The sequence below is a fragment of the Heloderma suspectum genome, chromosome 5, assembly GCF_057233095.1.
Source record: "Heloderma suspectum isolate Gila_16-S chromosome 5, 16-S_ref, whole genome shotgun sequence".
NCBI lineage: Eukaryota > Metazoa > Chordata > Lepidosauria > Squamata > Helodermatidae > Heloderma > Heloderma suspectum.
Window position 1 is genome coordinate 6,227,933 of NC_139462.1, and position 22,575 is coordinate 6,250,507.

The window sequence follows — 22,575 nt, forward strand, 5'->3', positions numbered from 1 at the left end:
TGTTCTGGCCTGTTCTGTTCCACCTTTTACATCGTCCCCTCCATTTTTTCCTCAGAAAAAGGCACCTCTTCAGGGAAAGCAATTCTTTTTAAAGGTTCCAAACACGGATCACTGAGGACTTCCTGCTTGAACTCCTCCATTACTCCTGAGTCAGAAACCTGGATCTCTAGGAACTTCTGATTTGCAGAACTACTTGCCTCAGTTCCTTGACTGGGGTTAGAGTCTGGAGATCCCTTAGGGGCTTGTTCTGCCTCCTCCAGGACTGTTTTTGCTTCTTCTTGGGGAGGTCCTGGGGTTTGGTTTAATCCCTCAGGGATCAATCAAGGTTGCATTTCTGGTTCTTTTCCTTTTTGCAGAATAAATTTTTCCTGGCCCTCTCCTGAAGCTCCCCCTGCCTTTTTCTCCCTCTTGACTGCAAGTAGTCACTATACATATTTGAGCATCTGGACCCATTACATCTTTTCCTACAATGACAGGGGCAGATTAGGCTTGAGGCATCACACCAACCTCATATAACTACCGCCATTCCCTCCATTCTATGGACAACCTTGCCACAGGGACATAAAAAGATGGGCCCTTTACTCCCTGAGTGTCCATGTACCTTCCTGGTACTAGATCTTCAGGTGACACCAAGTCAGCTTGGATTAAAAACAATCTGCTCCCAAATCCAGCATGGCGATAATGGTCTTATCCTTAACCCAAGCAGGCTTTTTAAACTTATTATTAACCTCTTTGCAGTTAGCGATGACAAACCCACAATTACAGGACTCTTTCACACTTGCTACAACTTGGGGCTTGTGTTGTTCCTGTTTGGGAACACCCATTTTAGCAGGGGGGTTGTAACCTGGGGCAATTGCTTTTTATATGGCCAGACTGGCCACGTGAACAGCAGGCTCTATCCTTGAAGTAAGAAGAATCATTTGGAGGTTTTTTTAGACCCCCTTTTGACTGGGGTTTCTCCCTTCCCCCCTTTTTTTTCAGACTTTAATCTTGGGCATCAGTCTCGAACCTTGGGTTGTATTTTCAGGATCTTTATCCTTAACCTTCACCTTTATTTCCCTGGGAAACCAAAAACAAAACTGATTCAGAGCCATTCATTCTAGCACTTTTCCCCTTATATCAGCCCCAGCTCCCTCCACCCATTTCAGTAGCAGGTTTTTTAACTTTGTTCCAAATTCCACCATAGATTTACCAGGCTGAGGAGCTAACATTCTGAACTTTTTTTTTCTAAAGTGTTCAGGAACCAACCTGAACCTTTTAAACACAGTTTCTTTACACTAAGCATAGGTAACAGCCCCACCCTCTGGCATGCTATTATAGATTTCTGCCAGCTCCCCTTTTATTAAATTAGGCACAAACTGCGTATATTCCCCGCCCGTAGTTCTCAATTCTGTGCTGCCTGTTCAAAGGTGGTCAGGAACACCTGTGGGTCTCCCACTGGGGTGTAATCCTTGGGGGTGACCTTGGCTGGGTGCTCCTGTCTCAGCTGTGCCATCTTTTCCTCATGTCTGCGTTGCTCCTATTGAGATGTGTGTTGTTCCTCTAGCATCTTTTCCTCATATCTGCATTGTTCCTCTTGTCTTTGCATTGTTCCTCTTGCATCTTTTCTACATTGTTCCTCTTGGGCTTTCCCTTGCTCAGCCCGCAGCCGTATCCAACTTGTTCTCCTTATCCTTCTGCTTGGCCAATACCTGCAGTTCCCTTTCTTTGAGCTCCCATTCTTTTGTTTGGGGCTCAGCAGGACTTATGGGCCTCCTTACATCAGTTGCTGCATGTATGATCAGCATTATTTTAAGCTCTTCCACAGTTTTTTCTTCCCATTGAAAATTGTCCTTTTTGCATTGCTCAATCAGGGCAGTTTTGTTCATAGACAGATGCTGGGTCATCTTGCTAGCCTATCAGTTCCCTAATCTTGGGATCCAAAAATAAAATATACTGCCTTTGTCAGCTCTATTGGTAAAACTAAATATTTTGGAGTGCCAAATTTCACCTTTGTAGGAATCCCAGAACTGCCACTGTAAATCAAGTTTCCCTTTATGGCCTGGACCCTCTGAACAACTCCTTAGGGATCTCATGCCTCCTTAAGGGTCCCACCTTCCTTCTTTTACCTTCCTCTTTCTAGTAATGTGCGGTTTAGGCTGTAGATGTGGGGTGATTGACACTCTAGACATAGGGTTTAACCACAACAGTTTACAGGTAAATTAAAGCCAGCAAATCATAACAAAAGGTCTTTACACAATAGAGCTGAGTTACACAAAAGGCAATAAGAGAAAATAACAGTTACAAAAAGCAAGTTGTTTGTTTATTTTCTACCATAGCTGTACTTAGATTCCTTCTTCCTGCTCCCTCTTCAGTCTCTGGTCTCTCTACCTCTCTCTTACTGCTCTCTTGCTCTCTTTATATACCCTCCTCCCTCAAAACCAAAAGTACTGTTTCAAACCTGAAGAAATGAAACTTAACTGGGGAAATAAAACTGAAACTCAACTGTAGAAATGAAACTACTCCTCTCAGAAATACTCCCTTCTAACAGAAAAACCCAGGCCTCTAAGCTTGACCTTTTCCCCCTTTGCCTCTGCAGGCCTCAAACCGTCACGAAAAGCTTGCAACCAGTCTGATTGTAAACAAGGCCCATCCCTGCAAAGAGCTTTAAAACTAGTCCCATGTCTGCTTGCAGAAACTCAGTTCTTGGAATGGCCATGTGACCTTGGTCATTCCAGGAATTGCTGCTGAGCTAAAAGCCAATTGTGAAGAGTCTCATCGTGCTATGAGTGCAGGGGAGACATTTTAAAAGTAAAAAAGATAGGTAGGAAGTCTCCTGAGCCACCTCGTACACTGGAGAAGGTGGACAAAACCCCTGCTTCCCCATCCCCATTTGAACATTCTTTGAATTTCTCCCCCTCCCTGTGAAAGAGGCAGAAAGAACAATGCCTCTTTTGCAGAGGGTAAAAAAAAAAAATCATGGAAGTAGTGGGCAGTACGGCACAGCCCTAACCTGTCTCTCTGTCTATTTATCTATATGACGTGCAACGGATTTGGCCGAAGCCTGAGCTCAGTCAGGCCCCTTTGGACCATTTCTGGAGCTTCTTGGGGTGAGGTGGGCTTCCCCACATTGTGGCCAGAAACAAAGCTGAACCCAGAAGCTTTATTCTGGAAGCGGGCTTTGGAAAGGAAAACGGTGGGCCAGACAGAGTGTGGGTTCCGGGTGGTTTGTTATCCACCCCAGCCACCTACACACACCCATTCAGACACCACGTCAAGCCCCACCCCACAATGGTAATTAGGTAAATCAGTTGGCATGCAGCCAGCATCCATGGCGGCGATTAATAAGCCACTGTGGCTTATTAACCACCCTCATGTCTTGCGAACCCAGTCAGTGTGCCTCCACAAATAGTGCCCTTTCCTGCCCTTTCCTTTCTCCTCACACTGCTGTGGGTGCAGGGGGAGGGAGGGGTTTGATAGATGAATAGGCCCACCTTGTAATCATAGGGTACATTTTACCAGGGCCTATCCAGTCATTGTGCGATGGAGGAGAGCGGGGATGGGACCGTGAGATGGGCATTCTTCCAGTGCCACCAGGCTTCACAATGAAAAAAGACTTAACGCCCTCGCCAAAGGGTGGGCAATGAGAATTGGGTGGGGCAGGGCAAATGACCACCCAGCCCACCATGGGCCAAATGAAGCAAAACTACGACATGCCCCTGACATCATGTCATGCCCAGCGAGAGCACCAAGGAGTTCTTCTCTCCGCAATGCTTCTGCCCAGAACAGCCTTCGCTGCATTTTCCTTTGGAACTCAGCAGGAGTGGCAGTTCCCCTTGTCTACCAGCAAGCTAACCTGGGTGAGCACAGCCTGAATCCTCCTTCGTGGAGTGGAGGGGGAAAGCCAGCAGTGGCTGAGAGGAAGGACTTCCAGGTATTCTCCTCGAAGAGCCCAGGGCTTTCCCCCCTCCACTCCACGAAGGAGGATTCAGGCTGTGCTCACCCAGGTTAGCTTGCTGGTAGACAAGGGGAACCACCACTCCTGCTGAGCTCCCCTCACCCCCCCCCCCATAAGCTTTTCATTATCTATGGCAGCATCTCTACATGAGCAAGCAACAGCCAACTCCCTAAGCCAGTCAGGCTGGAGTCTCTGTTGCCAGCTGCCAGGGCCTAGAGCTAGATTCTTGCTCAACTAAGTGGATGTAGGAAGCCAGGCTGAGAGCTTTGCATGCTGGGGACACTCACCTGCCATCATTCCCTGCCTAAGGTTCCCTATTCATGTGGGTGGGGAGTTATAATCTTATGAAGCTTTTGACCGTCCTGGCAGAGCTGAGTCTGGATCAGGAGAGGCCACAACCTGTGGCCTGGGATAATCAACGAGCTGAGTGGGTTTCACATAATCAGTGTCACAGGCAGCAGTAGAGGACGGACTGCAAACCTGGACCAGTGGCGTTTTGTTGGGCTTAGTGAAGCTCTTGGGCTCAGATAGTATTGCAGGCTTTTCTTTCCCCTCCCTGACTGGTTCTCTTCCTGTCTTTCCATCAACATTCTCTTACTGAGCATTCCTCCTCTATGCCATGAACCACTTCTGCAGGTGCAGTATACAGACCCTCAGCTGGGCGCGGAGGTGCTTCTGGTTTGGGTTTAGGGGCCATTTTGGAACTGGAGCCGATTCCCTTTCTCACATACTGTTGCCCTGTAAGATAACAACATATATTTACAATAAACATTACGATCAATATAAAACAATAATCAATAATATTTCACCTACATTAAGTAAGATATGTACATAATGAAATACTTTCTAAACATTATAAAAATATCCAGAGGTGGATCATAGGAGATTCCTAATAATGGATGATTTGATCATTATGAATAGAGAAAGATCAGCTCGACATGGGTGCACAGTATTATTTATTTCATTTCATCTCTATATAGCCCAATAGCCACAGCTCTCTGGGCAGTTCACAACAACTCACAAACAGCAGCAACAACCCACAACATTATACAACATTACATGACACAACATTATAATAAAACATAGTCTAAAAATGTTAAAGTGCAAAATTTAAAACAATTAAAATTTAAACAGCTAAAAACTGTTTCAGTAAACAATTTCAATAATAGACCTGTTCAAGACAGCTGACATAAAGGCCCCATCATATGCCATTAAATGCCTGGGAGCAGAGGGCAATCTTAACCTGAAAAGATGACAGTGTGGCTCCAGGTGGGTCTCAGTGGGGAGCATGTTGGGGGGCCACCACTGAGAAGGCCCTCTCCCTGGTTGCCACCTTGCAAGCCTCCCTCAGATGAGGCACTCCAAGGAAGGCCCCAGATGCTGATTGTAGGTTCTTTTGGGAAGAAGTGCTCTGTCAGGTATTGCAGTCCTGAGCTGTGTAAGGCTTTATAGGTTAAAACCAGCATCATGAATTGGGCTCAGAAACACACAAGCAGCCAATGGAAGTGGGCCAGAACTGGTCTTTCATGCCTTCTGGTCCCAGTTATTAATCTGGCTGCCACATTTTACACAAACTGCAGCTCCTGAACAGTCTTTAAGGGCAGCCACATCTAGAGTGCATTGCAGTAATCTAATTTGGAGATTACCAGAAGATAGATTACTGAAAAAATATTATCCCTGTCCAGATAGGGGCATAGCTGGGCCACCAGGAAAAGCTGGTAGAACCGTAGAAGGCACTCCGTGCCACTGAGGCCACCTGAGCCTCAAGTGATAGAGATGGCTGTCATGCCCTATTTGGAAGAGGATTCATCTGAAGAAGAAAAGGATGGGGAAAGCCAGAACAATGGGGGCCCAGCCAGAGCTAGGCAGGGAACAGGAGGCCTTGGCTGACAGCTCTCCCCTGGAACCATTACAGGAGCAACCTGGTACCTCCTGGGCAGTTACTGAACTCCCCCAAACACAGGAAGCAGAGCCTGAGATAATTCATCCCTCATTTGATTCAACAGCATAGAATCAAATGTGAGCAGCAAAATAACAAAAGGAAGCCACAGCATGGGCCTCCCTTAAAAGCAACATGCTGACCTAATTAGCTAGCTGTGCTGATTAAGCGAAGAAGATCTAAAGAGCCTCTTGTTGAGGGTGAAAGTGGAGAGTGCACAAGCTGGTCTGAAACTCAACATTAAAAAAATGAAGATCATGGCATCTGGCCCCATCACTTCCTGGCATATAGAAGGGGAAGAAATGGAAGCAGTGACAGATTTTATTTTCTTGGGCTCCAAGATCACTGCAGATGGTGACTGTAGCCATGAAATTAAAAAGACGCTTGCTCCTTGGGAGGAATGTTATGGCAAACCTAGACAGCATAGTAAGAAGCAGAGACATCACCTTGCCGACAAAGGTCTGTCTAATCAAAGCTATAATTTTCCCAGTAGTAACGTATGGCTGTGAGAGCTGGACTCTAAGGAAGGCTGAGCGCCGAAGAATCGATGCTTTCGAACTGTGGTGCTGGAGAAGACTCTTACGAGTCCCCTGGACTGCAAGGAGGTCAAATCAGTCATTCCTAAAGGAAATCAACCCTGAGTGCTCATTGGAAGGACAGATACTGAAGCTGAAGTTCAAATATTTTGACCACCTAATTCGAAGAGAAAAGTCCCTGGAAAAGACCCTGATGCTGGGAAAGATTGAAGGCAAAAGGAGAAGGGGACGGCAGAGGATGAGATGGCTAGATAGCATCACCGATGCAATGAATATGAACCTGAGCACACTCCGGGAGACAGCGGAGGACAGGAGGGCCTGGCGTGCTGTGGTCCATGGGGTCATGAAGAGTCGGACACGACTGAACGACTGAACAATAAATCAGCACAGCTAAGGCTAGCTCTCAGTACTTCACCTAGAGATACCAGAACTTGGAGATTCCTAGATGCTCAGCTATCCACCTGGACCACCTATGGCTGGCCTTGACACTCAATAAAACAGAGTGCTGTGGACTGACTTCTAGACCACTTTGACCTCGCTAGGGATGTCGCAGGAGCCCATTTTGGTCCACAAATTTGACGGACTGCTGGTGCCTGCACCTGCTGAACTGTGCCCACTGAACTCCCCTCTGCTCACCAGCCCTCTGGGCTGCAGTCGAGCACCCCCTCCATGCTCGATGAGCAGCCCACAACTTACCCAGGCCTGTTCGTCTCTGTGCTGATCGCCATGTGTTTTTTTAAAATGGGGCACATAGACTTTTTTGTGAATAGCTCTGTGGGCAAGTGCTGCCAATCTCCATTTTCTAAAAAACATGGCAATCGGCACAGAGACAAACAGGCTCGGGTAAGTTGTGGGCTGCTCATAAAGCACACAGGGGGCGCAGACTTCCGGTTGGAACCAATGTCGCCCTCGCAGCATCCTGCGGAGCCTCTGCGGGACGCTATCTCAAACAGCTTTTTAAAAGGTTGAAAAACCTTTTCATCTCCCCCCTGGAATTAAGGGGGGGGCAAGGCAGCATCTGGATAACATCTTGGAGAAGAGTACTCCCTATGAGGCAGCGGGGGGGTGGATTCCAGGATTATCTTCCCAGAGCTTAACCATTGCAAAAAGCTGTGATGGGACTCCTGTTTCATAGGAGAAAACAGGGCTGACGTGTTCCATTGTAATATATGGATTAAGAAATATCAACAACACCTGAGGGATGGTTTAAGAAATATCAACAATATTTGAGAATATTTGAGGACCTGCAAGATCTGTTTGAAGAGAAACATGGCTACAGCGAGGAGAAGGAAGGGAATTACATCACCGCCCACTCCTCCTGTACATCCTTTGCCAAAAGCTCCGAGAACAGAAGATATAGGGGAATTATTTACTTTGATAAAAACTTTATCTTTGCAATTTGCGGAGCAAGCCAAGAGGTTGGATTTAATCCAAAATTCCATCACTGCCCTGCAAGGAGCTGTGGATTTAATTAACGCTTCCTGGCAAAAAATGGAGACGAAGGTTAACGAGCTACAAGATAGGCTGACAACAAATGAAACTTCTATGATGCAAGATTTTTTCAAAAATGTCTCTGCCAGAATTTCCCAACTGGAGGCCTTCACGCACAGATCCAATGTACGTATTATCGGGATTAAAAATCTGCCTAGTGATGGAAATTTGCCTACCTTTGTGGACAAGCTTGTGCATGAGATACTCCCTGTGCCATCTAATATTTACTTGCTATCGAGCAGGCATTTCATGTGCCAAATGCTAATGGGACTGACTATACGATTATAGTCCAATTTGCAAGAGTCTCCACAAAGAACTATATCCTGCTTTTGGCAAGAGAGGGTAGAAGTCTTTTTTGGAAACAAGGTAAAGTTGTTATTTCCAGATTACATCAAAGAGGTGGAGAATTAAAGAAGGCAATTCACCAAGGCGAAAAATATGGCAAAACAAATGAACTTACAATATTACTTAAAATATCCTGCTACATTTTACATTGTTTCTGAAGGTCAGATGAAGAAGTTTCTAAATCATGAAATGGCGGAGGCATGGCTGAACATAAAAATGTGTGAGATTTCTGTTCCAGCCCCATGAACTGGAATTTTTAAACAAGCTTTGTTAACTGTTTATGTTTAGTCTACATGATTCAGGCTAGGTCAGAAGATATCTGATTATACATATATTCATTTATTTTCTTTCACTTTTCTTTTTTATTTTTCTTAATTTTTTTGTTTTCCAAAATAGATATGATATGCTGTATTTAAATAGTATAAAATATATCACTGATTGTATAAGGTTGCTTTTAAGCTTTATTATTATATAACATTATAATTTTATCCTTTTTTTAAATCACTATTATTATCATCATCATCATCATTACTATAAGACTAACTAAGATTTTTGGTTGGTTGAATTGTTAAGCTTTATTATTACTATAATATTTTAACTTAAGGGCAATATATGGTTACTGGGAATGAATTGTAGGCCTGCTTCCTTGTTATAAGATTGATGATATGATATTGAAATGTAAGTTTGATTATTAAACTGTAATATTCTTAATGTTATAGGTATAGTTTTTAAAATAGAATGGGATCTGAAGCCCGTGGGTATTGGAGTTTAAATTTAACTCTTTAAAAAAGGCGGGGAGGGAGAAGAAGAAAAAAATATTTTCTTTTCTCTCTTTTCCTCTCTTTTTCTTTTCGTTATTGTTGTGTCCTTATAAGAATATTGCATTGCTGGGAAATTGTAGTTATTGATCAGGTTGTTGGTATTGTTTATTTCATTTATAAAGACAAAATAAATAAAAAGTATTTTCAAAAAAGCACGGAGGGGGCACTTGACTGCAGCCCGGAGTGCCAGCGAGCAGGGGAAAAGCTCAGGGACACCCAGAGAACACGAACTGGGATGTGTTCTCATATCCCTAGACCTCTCCTGTTCCTGCTACACTTACTTGGAATTCTTGTGCATGACCCTGGACTGAACTGGTTGCTCTCTCTCTGTCACTCCTGGGACTATCCAAGCCCTGCCCAAGGCACTTGCCGGCATTAAAGCAGGACAATGACTCCAGGAGAACCCCCAAGCTACAAACCTGCTCCTTCAAAGGGAGTGCAATTCCATCCAGAACAGGCTAAGCACTCTCCATGTGGTCAGAAGAACCACCCACAAACATCATCTCAGACTTGTCTGGATTGAGCTTCAGTTTATTAGCCCTCATCCAGTACACTGTCACAGCCAGACACTGATTTAGGACATAAGAAGAGCCCTGCTGGATGAGACTAAAGTTCAGCATTCTGTTCACACAGTGGCCATCCAGCTGTTGACCAGGAACCCACGAGCAGCACACAAGTGCAACAGCACTCTCTCACCCATGTTCCCCTGCAACTGGAATGGATTACACCAGAGCAACTGGTGTATACAGGCATACTGCATTTTATATGGGAGGTAGCACATAGCCATCAGGACTAGTAGCCATTGATAGTCTTCTCCAGGAATTTGTCTAAGCCCCTTTTAAAGCCATCCAAATTGGTGGCCATCACTATGTCTTGTAGTAACGAATTCCATAGTATAACTATGTGCTGTATGTAGAAGTACTTCTTTTTATCTGTCCTGAATCTCCCATCAATCTGCTTCATGGGATGACCCCATTGGATTCTAGTATTATGAGAGAGGGAGAAAAATGTCTCCCTATCCACATTCTCCACACCATGCAGAATTTTGTACCCCTCTATCATGTCTCCCCTTGCACTCCTTTTTTTTCAAACCTAAACAATCCCAGCTGTTGTAACCTTCCCTCATAGGAGAATGGTCTTTTTAGCATCTTAACCTCTCCTCCCTGTAGGGCACCATCTCTTTGACCACACTTAGCAGACACAGCTTTCTTACCTAGTTCTTCCATCTTTTCCATGATGGTGGCTATTTCCCCACTTCCATTTCCTTTCTCTGATAAGAACTCATAGAGTCACCACATGAAATCCAGTGGATGCACCAGGGCTCTGGGGGAATCCACAGGGCCCCAAGTGGCCTGGATTTCCCTGTGATGGACCCCCCCTTGACTGGACTTTGGGAAGTTCACCCATCCCTACTGACAGAGGTAATCATATACGGTGACCAAGGCTGTTTCCATGCCAAAACCTGCCTTAACCCCAACTGAAATGGATCCAGATAATCAGTCTCATCCAAGAGTGTCTGAAGCTGGTTGGCCACCACCCTCTCAAATAAAGGAACATTTGCCCCCATCCTAAAGCTGTTAAGATCTTCCAGAGAGGACTTCTTCAGGAGGAGTCTCTCCACTGCCACTTTCAGTCAGTTCAGGACCACTCCCTTTCACAAGGAGGCATTAATTACCTCCTTGGCCCAGCTGGCTGTTCCCTTCCTGCTGTGTGTGTGTATACACACACACACACACACCAAAATGGGCAATGGTTCAGTATGGAAGTGGTCACACAAACCTGTCTAAGAACCTTGTCAAGGTCCTTGAGCTGTACCAACTGATATTCATCCAAGAAAACTGGACCAGGCTGTGCTCTGGACACCTCACCTGATTCACCTATTGTGTGTAGACCACATGTCTGCCTGTTGCATGAACTCACTAACTCATTTGTGGACTTGCCTTCCTCTCTGTGCTGAGGAAGGTGAAAACTCTGTTTGTGTAGGTAGCACAGCAGAAGGTTGCCTAATGTGAAGGCTGCAGCAATCACCAATCATCTATTTAAGCTGGTAGACAGTGCTGGGGAGCAATCAGGGGTAGGGAAAATGCACATGCCAGACACATCTGGAGAGTGTCACTCATAGCCCTACGCAGGCCACACAAAATTGAAAGAATTGAAGGAACGTGGGGACATGCACAGGCCACCGATGTTTACCAGGTGGGCCTGAAGAGAGACTGTAATTGCATTTGGCTAAATGCAGATGCAGTCCTCTGCATGATCCGGATCCCTGCACAATCAGGGATCCAAGTAACTTAAAGGATAGTAACTTCATTCAGCCAACTGTGGTTGCAATCCCTCTTCAGTTTTTCCTGCTCAATATGGGGGGGGGGGCTGTGTGTATCCCTATGTTGTCTCCATGGTTTCAGTTTTGTCACACAGATGGTAGCAAGTGCATTCAGCCGATTGCAGTTGCAGTCCCTCTTCAGATCTTCCTGATCAATATGGGGAGGTCAGAGGTGGAAGTGGTGGGGCCAACACAGACATTCCTGTGTCCCCACCACACTTTCAACTTACTTATTATTTTTACTTTTTTGTAGACGTATTTGTCTGCTAATACTGGAAGCCTTTGAGCCAAGCTTGAGGGAGGGTGTGTGTGCTTGGTTCTAAATGAAAATAGATATCATGGGCATAATGGAAACCTGATGGAATGGGGAGAATCAGTGGGATGTGGTTACCCCTGGATACAAACTCTATAGGGACATATGAAGCTGCCTTATACCACATCTGACTAATGGTCAGTGTAGCTCAGTATTGCCCATACCTTGGTTCCCCAGAATTTCAGGTGGGGTCCTCATTCTGTCATACTCATAGATGCTGGGGATCAAACCTGGGTTCTTTGGCATGCAAAGTGTGTGCTCCACCCCTGAGAGGGAACTCCACAGAAAGGGCAGGGAAGGACGTATTGGGCATGGTGTTGCACTCTACGTCCAAGACGCCATAGAGTTCTAGTCATCAAGACAAGAGCAACAGGCTCCTCCTACACAGAGTCATGCTGGGTGCAGGAATATCCCACACAAACAGTACTACCCCGCACAAGATGCTGAGAGTGGTCTTGAGCCTGAGAGAGAAATCAGGGAGACACCCAAAGGAGAACGTGGTGTGATCATGGGCGACTTCCATTTCCCTCACAGTGACTGGGTAAATGCAAGTCAGGTCACAAGAAAGATAAAACAAAATTGATAGATACCTTAAATCATTGTGTTTTAGGACAGCTGGTCTTCAAAATGACCAGATTATCATATATGGCGTTCTGTACCTGATGTGAGGTGTAAGCCAAATGACAAGAGCCACCAAAGTGCTAACATCTATATATGTAATGGAAAATTATTAAGAAACACATGTGACTTCAAAAGAGAAAACTTCTCAAAAATGAGGGGACTACTAAAAATTTGAAAGGGAATGTCAAGAGGTTCACATATCCCCAGAACATTTGGAGGTTATTTACAACCACAACAATAGAAGCACAGCCAGAATGTATGTCTGCACATTAACAAATTAGGAAAGGTATTATTAAGCCCATGAGGATACCCAGTATACTTAGCAAATATAGTCAAGGAAGCCTTATGATACCTCACCCTGTGGGAGAGAGAGGTTTATTACTGATATGACCAGCCCACTACCACTCCCTGAGGAATTTCCTTCCTTTACCCTGTGTCCTCAAGTACACCAGAGAACTTGGCTGTTGCTGTGAAATCTCTCAACCTTGCAAATAAAAACATGGGAATTCCATTTGTCCAACCACACTGGGTAAACAGCGACATATTTCTTTATTTTGTAATAACGGTAATAACTCCATATCATTCTGCACCAAGTCAACCAAGCCAAGAAGGAATCAAAACAAAATAGGCAAAATGCTACCCTCTAATTTATCACCCCTATTTTCCCCTCTCCTAAACTAAGGGTGCAATCCTATGTAGATAGTTGCCAGCCTCCAGACTCAGAGGCTGATGACTATCCAATGACTATCCATTTCTGTTAGATGGGCGGTTTCGCCTGTCAAGCAGCACTTTGGAAGAGGATGAAAGGAGGCTGGGGTGAGGATAGGATTAAGTGTAGAGCAGCTTTCCTGGTCTCCTCCCCTCCCCACCCCTGGGAACACCCCTTTCCCTCATCTTCACACTCCATTTACTGAGCATGGAGAGGTAGCTGGCATGGTTCTCTCCACGCTGGCTATGAGGGGGATGAAGAGAGGAGCACAGTTTCCTGGCTATGTAGCCAGGAACCTGACCAATCCTTTGGTCCCCCAGATGCTGTCTAGGGGGCATAAGATCGCTCTCTCCAAGTCACAGACTTCAGAGTCAATTACTTACACACACACACACACACACACGGAGCATATATTTCCTCACTTTTCTAGAATGTCTCCCTTTCTCTTCAACCAACAGCTTCCAACAGTTCCCTCCCAACTGTTCAACTGCTCTGACAACCCCTTGGCCATTTCAGAAAAGAAACCCAATCATACTGAAGTTCTATCGTCTCCATGGCCAATCAAAACAGCATGTTTGCTTCCCTTATTATTTCTGAATACTCAAGATTTAACTTGTAATACATTTCATCCAATAGCCATGTCTATAAGAGCCTCGGAGACTAGGACCTGACCAGGAGTTGCATTGTGTGATATTCATACATGCTTAGCCACCACTTCCTTCATTTTCCCTGTACTCCCAAGAACTACCACTTGGGGCCAACCAATGAAACTCATTGGTGGGGGATTCATGATGAACAAAAATAAGGTCGTCACACAGTACATGGTATGGAATTTGCTGCTAAAGCTGAAATGATGGCCACTAGTTTAGAAGGTTTTAAAAGGGGACTATTTGTTTATTTATTGCAGTTCTATACAGCCTTTCTGGAACTAACTGCAGTGGTTTACAGTCATTCAAAAAACCAGAATGAGAAACAAGTAGAAGCATAATGAAACATTAAAAACAACCTTAAAACCATAACAATTTTTAAAACCAGACTAAAGAGATGCATCTTGACCGCCTTCCTGACTGAAGAGAGAGTAGGTCCAGTCGTAATTCCAGAAGGAGTGCATTGCAGAGTTAGAAAGCAACACAGGAGAACGCTCTTTCCCGTGTGCTCACATGCAAGCCTGTCTTGCTGATATTAGTAACTGAGTGGGTCCATACTGAGACAGGGGGTCGCTCAGATAGCCAGGCCCTAAGTTGTTTAGTGCTTTGAAGTGGTGCTGTGCTGAACATTTCTCCAAACCATTTTTCAACCACTCTTTTTCAATATGATAGAAAAGAAATTGCCTTCAAAAAGACGTTTAAAGGAGAAGAAAATTTTGGAGAAATTCTCATGGGTTGGTTTTATGGTTCTTCTGTTTATCTTACTTATGAGCAGTGGAGGCTGGTGGCTCCAATGTTACTGGGGCTGTAAATCCATTGTGGGTTTCAGTCAGAATGAGCCAGAACTAGGGATGGATGGATCACCCTGCACCTGCCACTCACAGCGCTCGCTGAGCCCCCAGCACCAGGCGAGTGGCATAGGGTGAGCTGCTGGGCAGTTCGTGGGATGCTTGGCAGCAGCACACAGATGTCCGCTCCCTCATCGAGCGCCATTTGCCACTCAAATGGCTGCTCATTCTTTTCCATATGTATCCCATCTATGCAAATGGGGGCCTTAAAGGGGCAATGTCTGCAACATTACAGGCATTTATGTTGCCTGTTTCAGAGAACAACCCATCATGGGTTGGCGTGTTGTGCAAACCCAGTCAATGTATATACCACTTCCCATATTAAAAGGTATGTATAAACAGTTTACAGAAACAGATTAAAGGAGCAGTCATATGCATGTTTACACAGAAAACAGGGGCTGGCTGGGGAACACTCAGAGTTGTAGGCCTTTTTCTGTCTAAACATGCATAGGACTGCACACAAAAATACATAATTACACATACAGAAAACCTCAAAAACTTTAAATGTTTAAAACTAAAATATTTAACATATTTAAAGCAGGTGTGGGCAACTTGTGATACTCCAGATGGTTTGGCCTACAGCTCGCATCAGTTCTAGCTAGGACAGCCAATGGTGAGGGATGATGGGAGTTGTAGGCCAAAACCTCTGAAGGGCTGCAAGTTGCCCACCCCTAATTTAAAACAAAACTAAAACACAACAGTTGATAATTGCCCACAATACTACAGAGTAGATAAGGGTGTGGTGTAAGCTCTCTTTAAGATTAACTTTTCCCAGTACAGTTGCTATTTAACTGACCAAATGTTTTCGGTTAGCCTGTTCCGAGCATAGAGGTTATGCTGATGCTTAGTTTATATTTGGATATAGAATAAACCTTTTGTCTGCTATATGGGAGCCTTCATTTATATGTGAACTTATTCCACAGAACCCTTGAAGGACAAGCCATTACATGGTGTCAGAAGTTGGTGTGGATTTTGTTTGTTTCTCCTCTGCAGTTGGGTGTTCGTTTTAATTGAAGATATGGACTTGTTCCGGCCTCCACCTTCACTTGCTTTGCAAGGTAATTTGGCTGAGAACTGGAAGCACTTGGAACAAGCTTTTAAATTATATTTCACTGCAGCAAGACTTGATAATCTTTCCAAGAAATGGCAAGTAACTATCCTGCTTCACTGTGTGAGTGAAGAAGCTTTAACGGTATATAATGCTGTTGTTTTTCCTGAGGAATGGCCAAAAGATAGGGCAGAAGTTTATGAACAATTTAGAATATACTGCACTCCCCTTAAGAACCTGGGGGGCATCTCCACAACAACAGAAGGCGAAACGAACAGTGGCTTACCCGGATTATGCAAAGAACTGGCTTTGGTCCGCGCAGGGCTCCACAAATGAGTTTACCATACCATTCTAAGTTGTTTCACAGGAACATACTTCTGGGTGGGGTAGGGGGTTTGGAGTGACCATCATAAGACTGGCAGGGGCTGCTCAACCAATAAGAGAGGCTCCCCCCTACTCAACAAAGCAAACATTACTGAAATGCAGCTGCAGATCCTTTGTTAGTCAATAAAATCCTGGGAGGTTTCCTCCTGTGCTATGGTCTCACAAAAATCATTCTCTCTCTCTCTCTCTCTCCCTCCCTCCCTCCCTCCCCTACCCCCTCATTAATTACTTCCTTATAGCAACAAAGCAAACAGTAAAGAGCCACTGCTTTGATATTTATGGAACAAGCCTCATTGACCACAATGGGTGTTATTTCTGAGGAGACACCTGTTTCCCCAACCTATGCCCAATTCCGCCATTTTTTTTTTCTATTTCTTTCCCTCTAAAACAGCATTCGGAAACATTACCTCCTATCTCATTACCTCACATTTGCCCAGCAATACCTATACCCTCATCTCATTATCTCACTTTTGCATGATAGTGAGATAGTTAGATAGGGGGTGTAGGTATTTCTGGACAAATGTGTGATAGTGAGAGAGGGGGTATAGGTATTGCCTGACAAAAGCTCTATTTCACTTTAATACTTTACTTACAAAAAACAAAAGTTAGAGGTGGCCCGGAGCACATCTACACTTTGCGGGGATGGCCACCAGAGTTTAGCGGTAGGCAGGGTGAAGTAAATGCCGTAAGGTAGCTCAGAACTCTGACGGCCAGCCATGAAATGGTGGAAACTTTGGGGAAACACAGTTGGGGAAAACATTGGGGAAACACCCCTTGACTGGGATCAGTGAAGTCATGGCCAGGTGAAAGACTCACCCCTAGGCAGGGAAATCATCATGCTGGAATAAATGTGGAGGGTGGTGCACACCACAACAGAAGTGCAGACAAGCCAAAGTAATGAAAACAATTGGGTGGGAAAGTAGTCTCAGAAGAACTGGTTTTCTGATGCAAAACTCTGGGGTGGCTATGAGATGGCCATGACATCATGTGCCCCAAATGACCTCCAAACTCAGCAACCTTGCAGTAAATCACTCATGGAGACACACCACACACCCCTGGTGTTTGAATTATATTCCTTTTGGAGTTATTCACAGAGACAAGGAGAAACCATTGAACAATTTGTTACTGAACTTAACTTAAAGCTAGCAGCTGTGAATTTGTGAGTGCCGTTAATGATATGGTGAGAGATAAGACTGTGTTCAGTGGGAAAGAGGAGAGATTAAAGGAAAGACTTTTGAAGGAAACTGATCTTACTCTCAAGAAAGCTGTTGAAATATGCTGGGTGGCTGAAGTAACAAGAACTCAGCTGCAGACTATGGCACTTCCCTCCAAGGAGCTATGTGATGTATATGTGACTGACAAGAATTGTGAAGAGATTCCAATTCAAGTTCTTGGAGCCAAAAAGTCACAATTTGAATGTGGATACAACCAGACTAGAGATAACAACTGTCCGTATTGTGGTTTTGTACCCAAGCCTCAAAAATGTCCAGCATTTGGAAAGACTTGTAATAAATGTGGCATGAAAATCATTATGCCAGATTATGTAAAGCAACATCATTAACTCTTGATTGTTGTTGTTGTTCAGTCGTTAAGTCATGTCCGACTTTTCGTGACCCCATGGACCATAGCATGCCAGGACAGGATAAAGGACAGCAAATGTCAGACTCATGAGTTGGATGTAAGCAGTTTGTTGATAGGGAAATTATCTCAAGAGACTAATGGTTTAGGTACAAACCAAAGTGCTGGATGGTATGTTGATATAATTATACGAGGATTTTCAGTAAAGTTTAAATTAGATATAGGAGCTGGGGCAAATGTATTGACATTCAATATATTTTGTGGGTTACCAGGCAAGAAAGTACTAACCAAAAGTGATGTAACTCTTGTGGGTTATGGTGGAACACGCATACAGCCCAAGGGAACTATTGTTCTTGAATGTCACACTCCAAAGGGAGTAGCCAGATTATTGTTTTATGTAACAGATTGCTCAGCAATTCCATTATTTGGCAGGTCAGCCTGCGAGACTTTGGATTTGGTCCGCAGGGCTGATGCTGTTGTTGTTGTTCAGTTGTTCAGTGGTGTCCGACTCTTCGTGACCCCATGGACCATAGCACGCCAGGCCTTCCTGTCCTGCGCTCTCTATACAGCTGAACCTTTGACACAGGAATGGCTGCTTGCTATGTACTCTGATGTTTTTGAAGGTTTGGGTGAATCTGAAGGTTCTCACCACATACATATTGATCCAACAGTTGTTCCTGTTATTCATGGATGTCAGAAGGTGCCTGTGGCAGAACTGCACCATAGCTTTATTTGTTTAAATATTGCATTAAAGGTTTATAGCTTCTCCATATATTGTTGGTTGCCTGGTAGGTGTGTGAGAATGTATGGAATGGTGCAAATGGCTGAGTGCCTGGGGCCGTGTGATTGGTCAGTGAGAATGCTGATGGGGGGGGGAGTTAGAGTGTGCTAGAGTGAGTTGAGAGAGGGTAGAAGAGAGATGAGGAGGGAGAGAGGGATTTGATGTCTCATAAAACATCTCCTGGGGATAGGGAGAGGTGGTTAGTGGCTTTAGGCCTTCGTTTAGCCTAGGTTAGGTTAAGAGAAATCTTTTAAAGTTCAATCTGCATAATAATCTAAATAACTTATTTTGATTCTTTTACATTGAGTCTATAGTGAAGTCTTCATCACGCTACTTATACGTAACCCAGGGAGAAGTTTAAAAAGGGCACAACTCTCTCTCACAGGTATACTCTTGGAAAGCAAAGGAGTATAAGAAAGTTGGTAAAAGGCAGAAACCTGAGGTGGGTGGGAATAATCTGCCTAGGTGGAAGCAAAGATGACCCCTCCCCCCATCTCGAGGGACCGTAGGCTGGGTGGTTGAGACCACAAAGGCCAGGAAACCACCAACTGATAGGTGGCTGGGAGGGGGCAGAGGGCACCTCCCAGTGATGTGAGGCCCTCTGCCATTATGCAAGAAAACTGGGAAGCGGTGTTACAGGAGCAGCAAACCTCTGTGGCTCAGTATATGCTAAATTTGCAGGTAAAGTTAAAAGAGACCATAGACTCCTTCACATGGAGCTTTTATCCTGCTATTGAGATTGCTCACTCATGGGAGTTTGTGGGCCCTTTAGGTGACGTTGTGAACCTCCAGGGCGCCTCCCGCACTAAATGCCCATTGTTCCATTTTTAAATAGATCGCAGATAAGTAGCTATTAAATTACCCCATTGTGTTCCGCTTGAGTTCCCTCCATGAAAAGAGGAAAAGTGGCAAGAAGAGGAGCGGGATCAATGAAGGATATGGAAGACTCAGATGAGGGGGAGAAGGTGGGGGAAAGGGGAGGGGGGGAAGGAAGCACATGGAAAGGGAGTCAATTGTAATCCTGCATTTAAAACTGAAGCAGAAAGCCCAATTTTAAATGCAGGGATTTAGGCTGCTGTAGAGATGCTCCATGAATATGGCTCAAGAAAATCTAGCTAAAGCCCAGTGTAAACAGAAACTTTTTGATAAGACCAGAAAGCTAGGGCTAAAATTTTTGAAATAGGTGACAGAGTAATGGTCTTTTTACCTAGACCTACCAACAAACTAGAAGCCACTTGGGAAGGTTTCTGGGTAGTAAGAGATAAAAGAGACCCCCTGACATATACTATGAGCAAAACTGGAGGAGATATGGGTCAGATAGTGGGTCAGATAGTGACAGCTCAGGGAGTTCATCCTGATGATGATAAAGTTAAGGCCATTTGAGAAAGGACACCTCCGCAAGACAGACAAGGTATACTCCGATTTTTAGGGTCCGTAAATATCTGTCAAAGTATATTCCACAGGAGGTAGAATTGACCTCACCCTGCCTTAAGCAGTGGTGTAGTGGAAGCAGGGGTCACAGGAATGCAGCCCCGGCACTTTTTCATTAACAGGGCCTCTGATGTCATCTGCCACCCCCTCAGAATTCCCTGGTCCCCCTGAGCTTAGCTGTGATCCTCATTGTAGCTGTCAGGGGAATGAATTTTCCAAGCAACAATATATTCTTCCACATCGGAATGCAAAGTCTTTGGGATGGCTTGGTCTGGAATGGGCAATTAAGACCTATTCGCTTTACCAAAGACGTGCTCCTGGTGGAGATGAAAATGCCAAGAACTGGTTTGCTGATATGGATCGACACAGCTGCCTGAAATTTTTGGACTGCCCTTGGAGACTGTCACAATGAGCTCCTGCATTTCCAAAGTTACCACTACACCATTCTGTGTGTGTGTGTGTCTGTGCGCGCATGCAGTTCAATCCAGCTGGGTGTGTGGACGTTTCTGTTGGACGGGGAGGGGGGAGATATAATGAAGGAACTTAGGGAAGGCTAATGGGTAATGTCGAGACACTAAGGGAGTGTGCAAGGGGGCTGTCTAAATGAGAAGGGACCTGTCCATGAGGGCTGAGTCGAGAGGATGAAGCTTCCATAGAGTATCATATTTTGAAAACCTAAAATGTTTGTGTTTGAGTGAGTGGGTGAGTGAGTGGGTGGGTGGGTGAAAAAGATTTTAACACCCCTGCATTTTTTTCTCAGACGTCCAGTTGAAATACCACTGCCTTACTCTCAGCTGGACTGTTTTTGGATCCCAGTTGAAGGCTATATATCTTACAAAGTTGTATAATCTTAGAAGGGTGCGTGGCTGTGAGGGGCCATGGCTGTGACTGTCATGAAGGGACCCTGCACTTCTGAATTTGCCATGACACTGCTGCCCTTAAGACATTTGCTAAGAAAGAATGTAGTGTTTCAGTGGATGCCAGGGCATCAGAAAGCTTTTGAAATGATTAAACCGCAATTGTGTCAGGCACCTGTACTCCAATATTTTGATGTTACCAAACCAGTTGTTGTGCAAGCTGATGCATCAGAAGATGCTTGGGAGCATGTTTGCTTCAGGAGAATAAATGGGTGTGGTAGTGTGTCATCTGAACCTGGACCAGTTTAAGCAAGGCAGGTTGTTTTCCCAAATAACCCACCCTCAACCCATAGTCTGTTGTAGGTCTTGTTTACTCCATGATGGGTTGGTGCATCTTCTGAATCTGGACATGGAAATCCATCATGGGTAAAGGCATTGGGCAGTGAGCTGCTTGTCGAGAGTGGCAGAAGCCCCTCCCACTCTTCCAGAGCATGGTTACAATCGCTTTTCAGGATTGCACCCCATCCACTGCCGGTGCCCCTTTCCCCTTACCAGCAACAACCCCTCTGAAGTGCCCAAATGGGGGGACTTTATATGAAAATTGGACACTATCAACTCAGGGTGGAGTGGCCTCAAAAGAGGGCAACCCCCAGGGGTTGGGGCAAGACTTTAAATCCTAGAGGTCAAAGTGTTGAAGATCAACCCATACGCTGAGCAACCCCAGGGATTTAAAGTGTCGCCCCGACTCTTGGGGATCCCCTCCTTCTAATGGACCCCTCCCTGAGTCTGGCTATGGAGATGACCAGTAGGCCATGGGGTCCACGGTCCAGTCCTCCACAGGCTATGCCAGGTAACACTGCACAGACATTGCAGCGTCATCTGGCAGATGGGTTGGGTGCCTCTCCCCTAAACCACTGCCTGCACTGCCTTGGCCCAGAACCCGTGGTCTGTGGTCCTGTTGGGAGTGCTGCTGCTAGAAGGGATGATGCCCTGTCCCCCCTCCTCCTCTGCTTCTGGCACCTGCCCCAGCCTCTTTGCCCATGTCTCCCTCACTTACCCCACCAGGACTTCTTGCCACCTGGGAGTTCTCCCCACAACAGCTGTCTTTGAGGCAGGGATCACACATGGTGGCCAACATGTACGTCCTCTCCCAGCAAAGGGGCTCCACCTGCCATACTAGGCCATCCTTCAGCCTTGTCACCACTTACTGCATGACTGGCAGGAAGCACCTGCCTGTAACAGGACCCCTGGGATACAGAAACTCAACTGGCTTCTGGAGATGCTTGGCCACAGAGATCACCTGGCTGAGGGCAGTGCTGGTCCTCAAGGTCTCAGTGGCCTCAAGGAATGGCTTGAGGACCACCACAAGCTGGGACATGGCATCCCACTGCTGCCTGCCCAGGGGTGCCTGGATGCCAATGTCCCTGACCCTTGGCACCTCATGGACAGCACGCTGTTGCTCCACCATATGCTCCAGCATGAGGTAGGAGGAGTTCCAGTGTGTTGCCACATCCTGCACCAGCCTATGCTGTGGGAGCCCCAACTCCTCTTGTTTCTCCAACAGCATCCCTATGCCCCTGATGCTATGGTGAAAGTGCCCAGCGACCTTCCTGCAGCTCTCCAACAAATTACAGATGCCAGACAGGGGGTGAGATACACCTTGGTGCTGCCCATTCCAAGGGCATCCCACATGGTCAGGTTGAAGATGTGCATGATGCAGCGGATGCCTTCAAATCTGCCGTTGTGCACAGCCTTCACTATGTTGGCTCCCCCGTCTGTGGCCATATAACCGTGGGTGAGCTGGTGCCTGGCCAGCCACCCCTCCACCATGAGGTGCATGGCCTCTGCGATCTCCGCTGCCATGTGGGACTGGTCCATGACTTGTACATGGAGGAGGGCCCAGCAATAACCATCCTTCCCAGTCCCAGAAATGGTGGCCACTACCTTTCCCGTAGCTGCCCATCAG

At 45.5% G+C, this 22,575-nt stretch overlaps 1 protein-coding gene across 8 annotated transcripts in view; it reads right to left on the reverse strand.

Moving 5' to 3' along the window:
* LOC146343540 (C-type lectin domain family 4 member K-like) overlaps nt 1–22,575 on the reverse strand; it is an 88,256-nt gene that overhangs the window by 61,428 nt on the left and 4,253 nt on the right. For 4 of the 8 annotated variants that reach the window (XM_084860179.1, XM_084860177.1, XM_084860173.1 and 1 more), the window contains exon 3: nt 4,589–4,675. In XM_084860179.1, the coding sequence (XP_084716305.1) occupies nt 4,589–4,634 (46 nt within the window). In that variant the 5' untranslated portion in view covers nt 4,635–4,675. Of the gene's footprint in view, nt 1–4,588; nt 4,676–10,848; nt 10,956–15,864; nt 16,145–22,575 lie in introns of those variants that run through there. The other 4 variants (XM_084860174.1, XM_084860176.1, XM_084860178.1 and 1 more) reach the window with 4 other exon arrangements.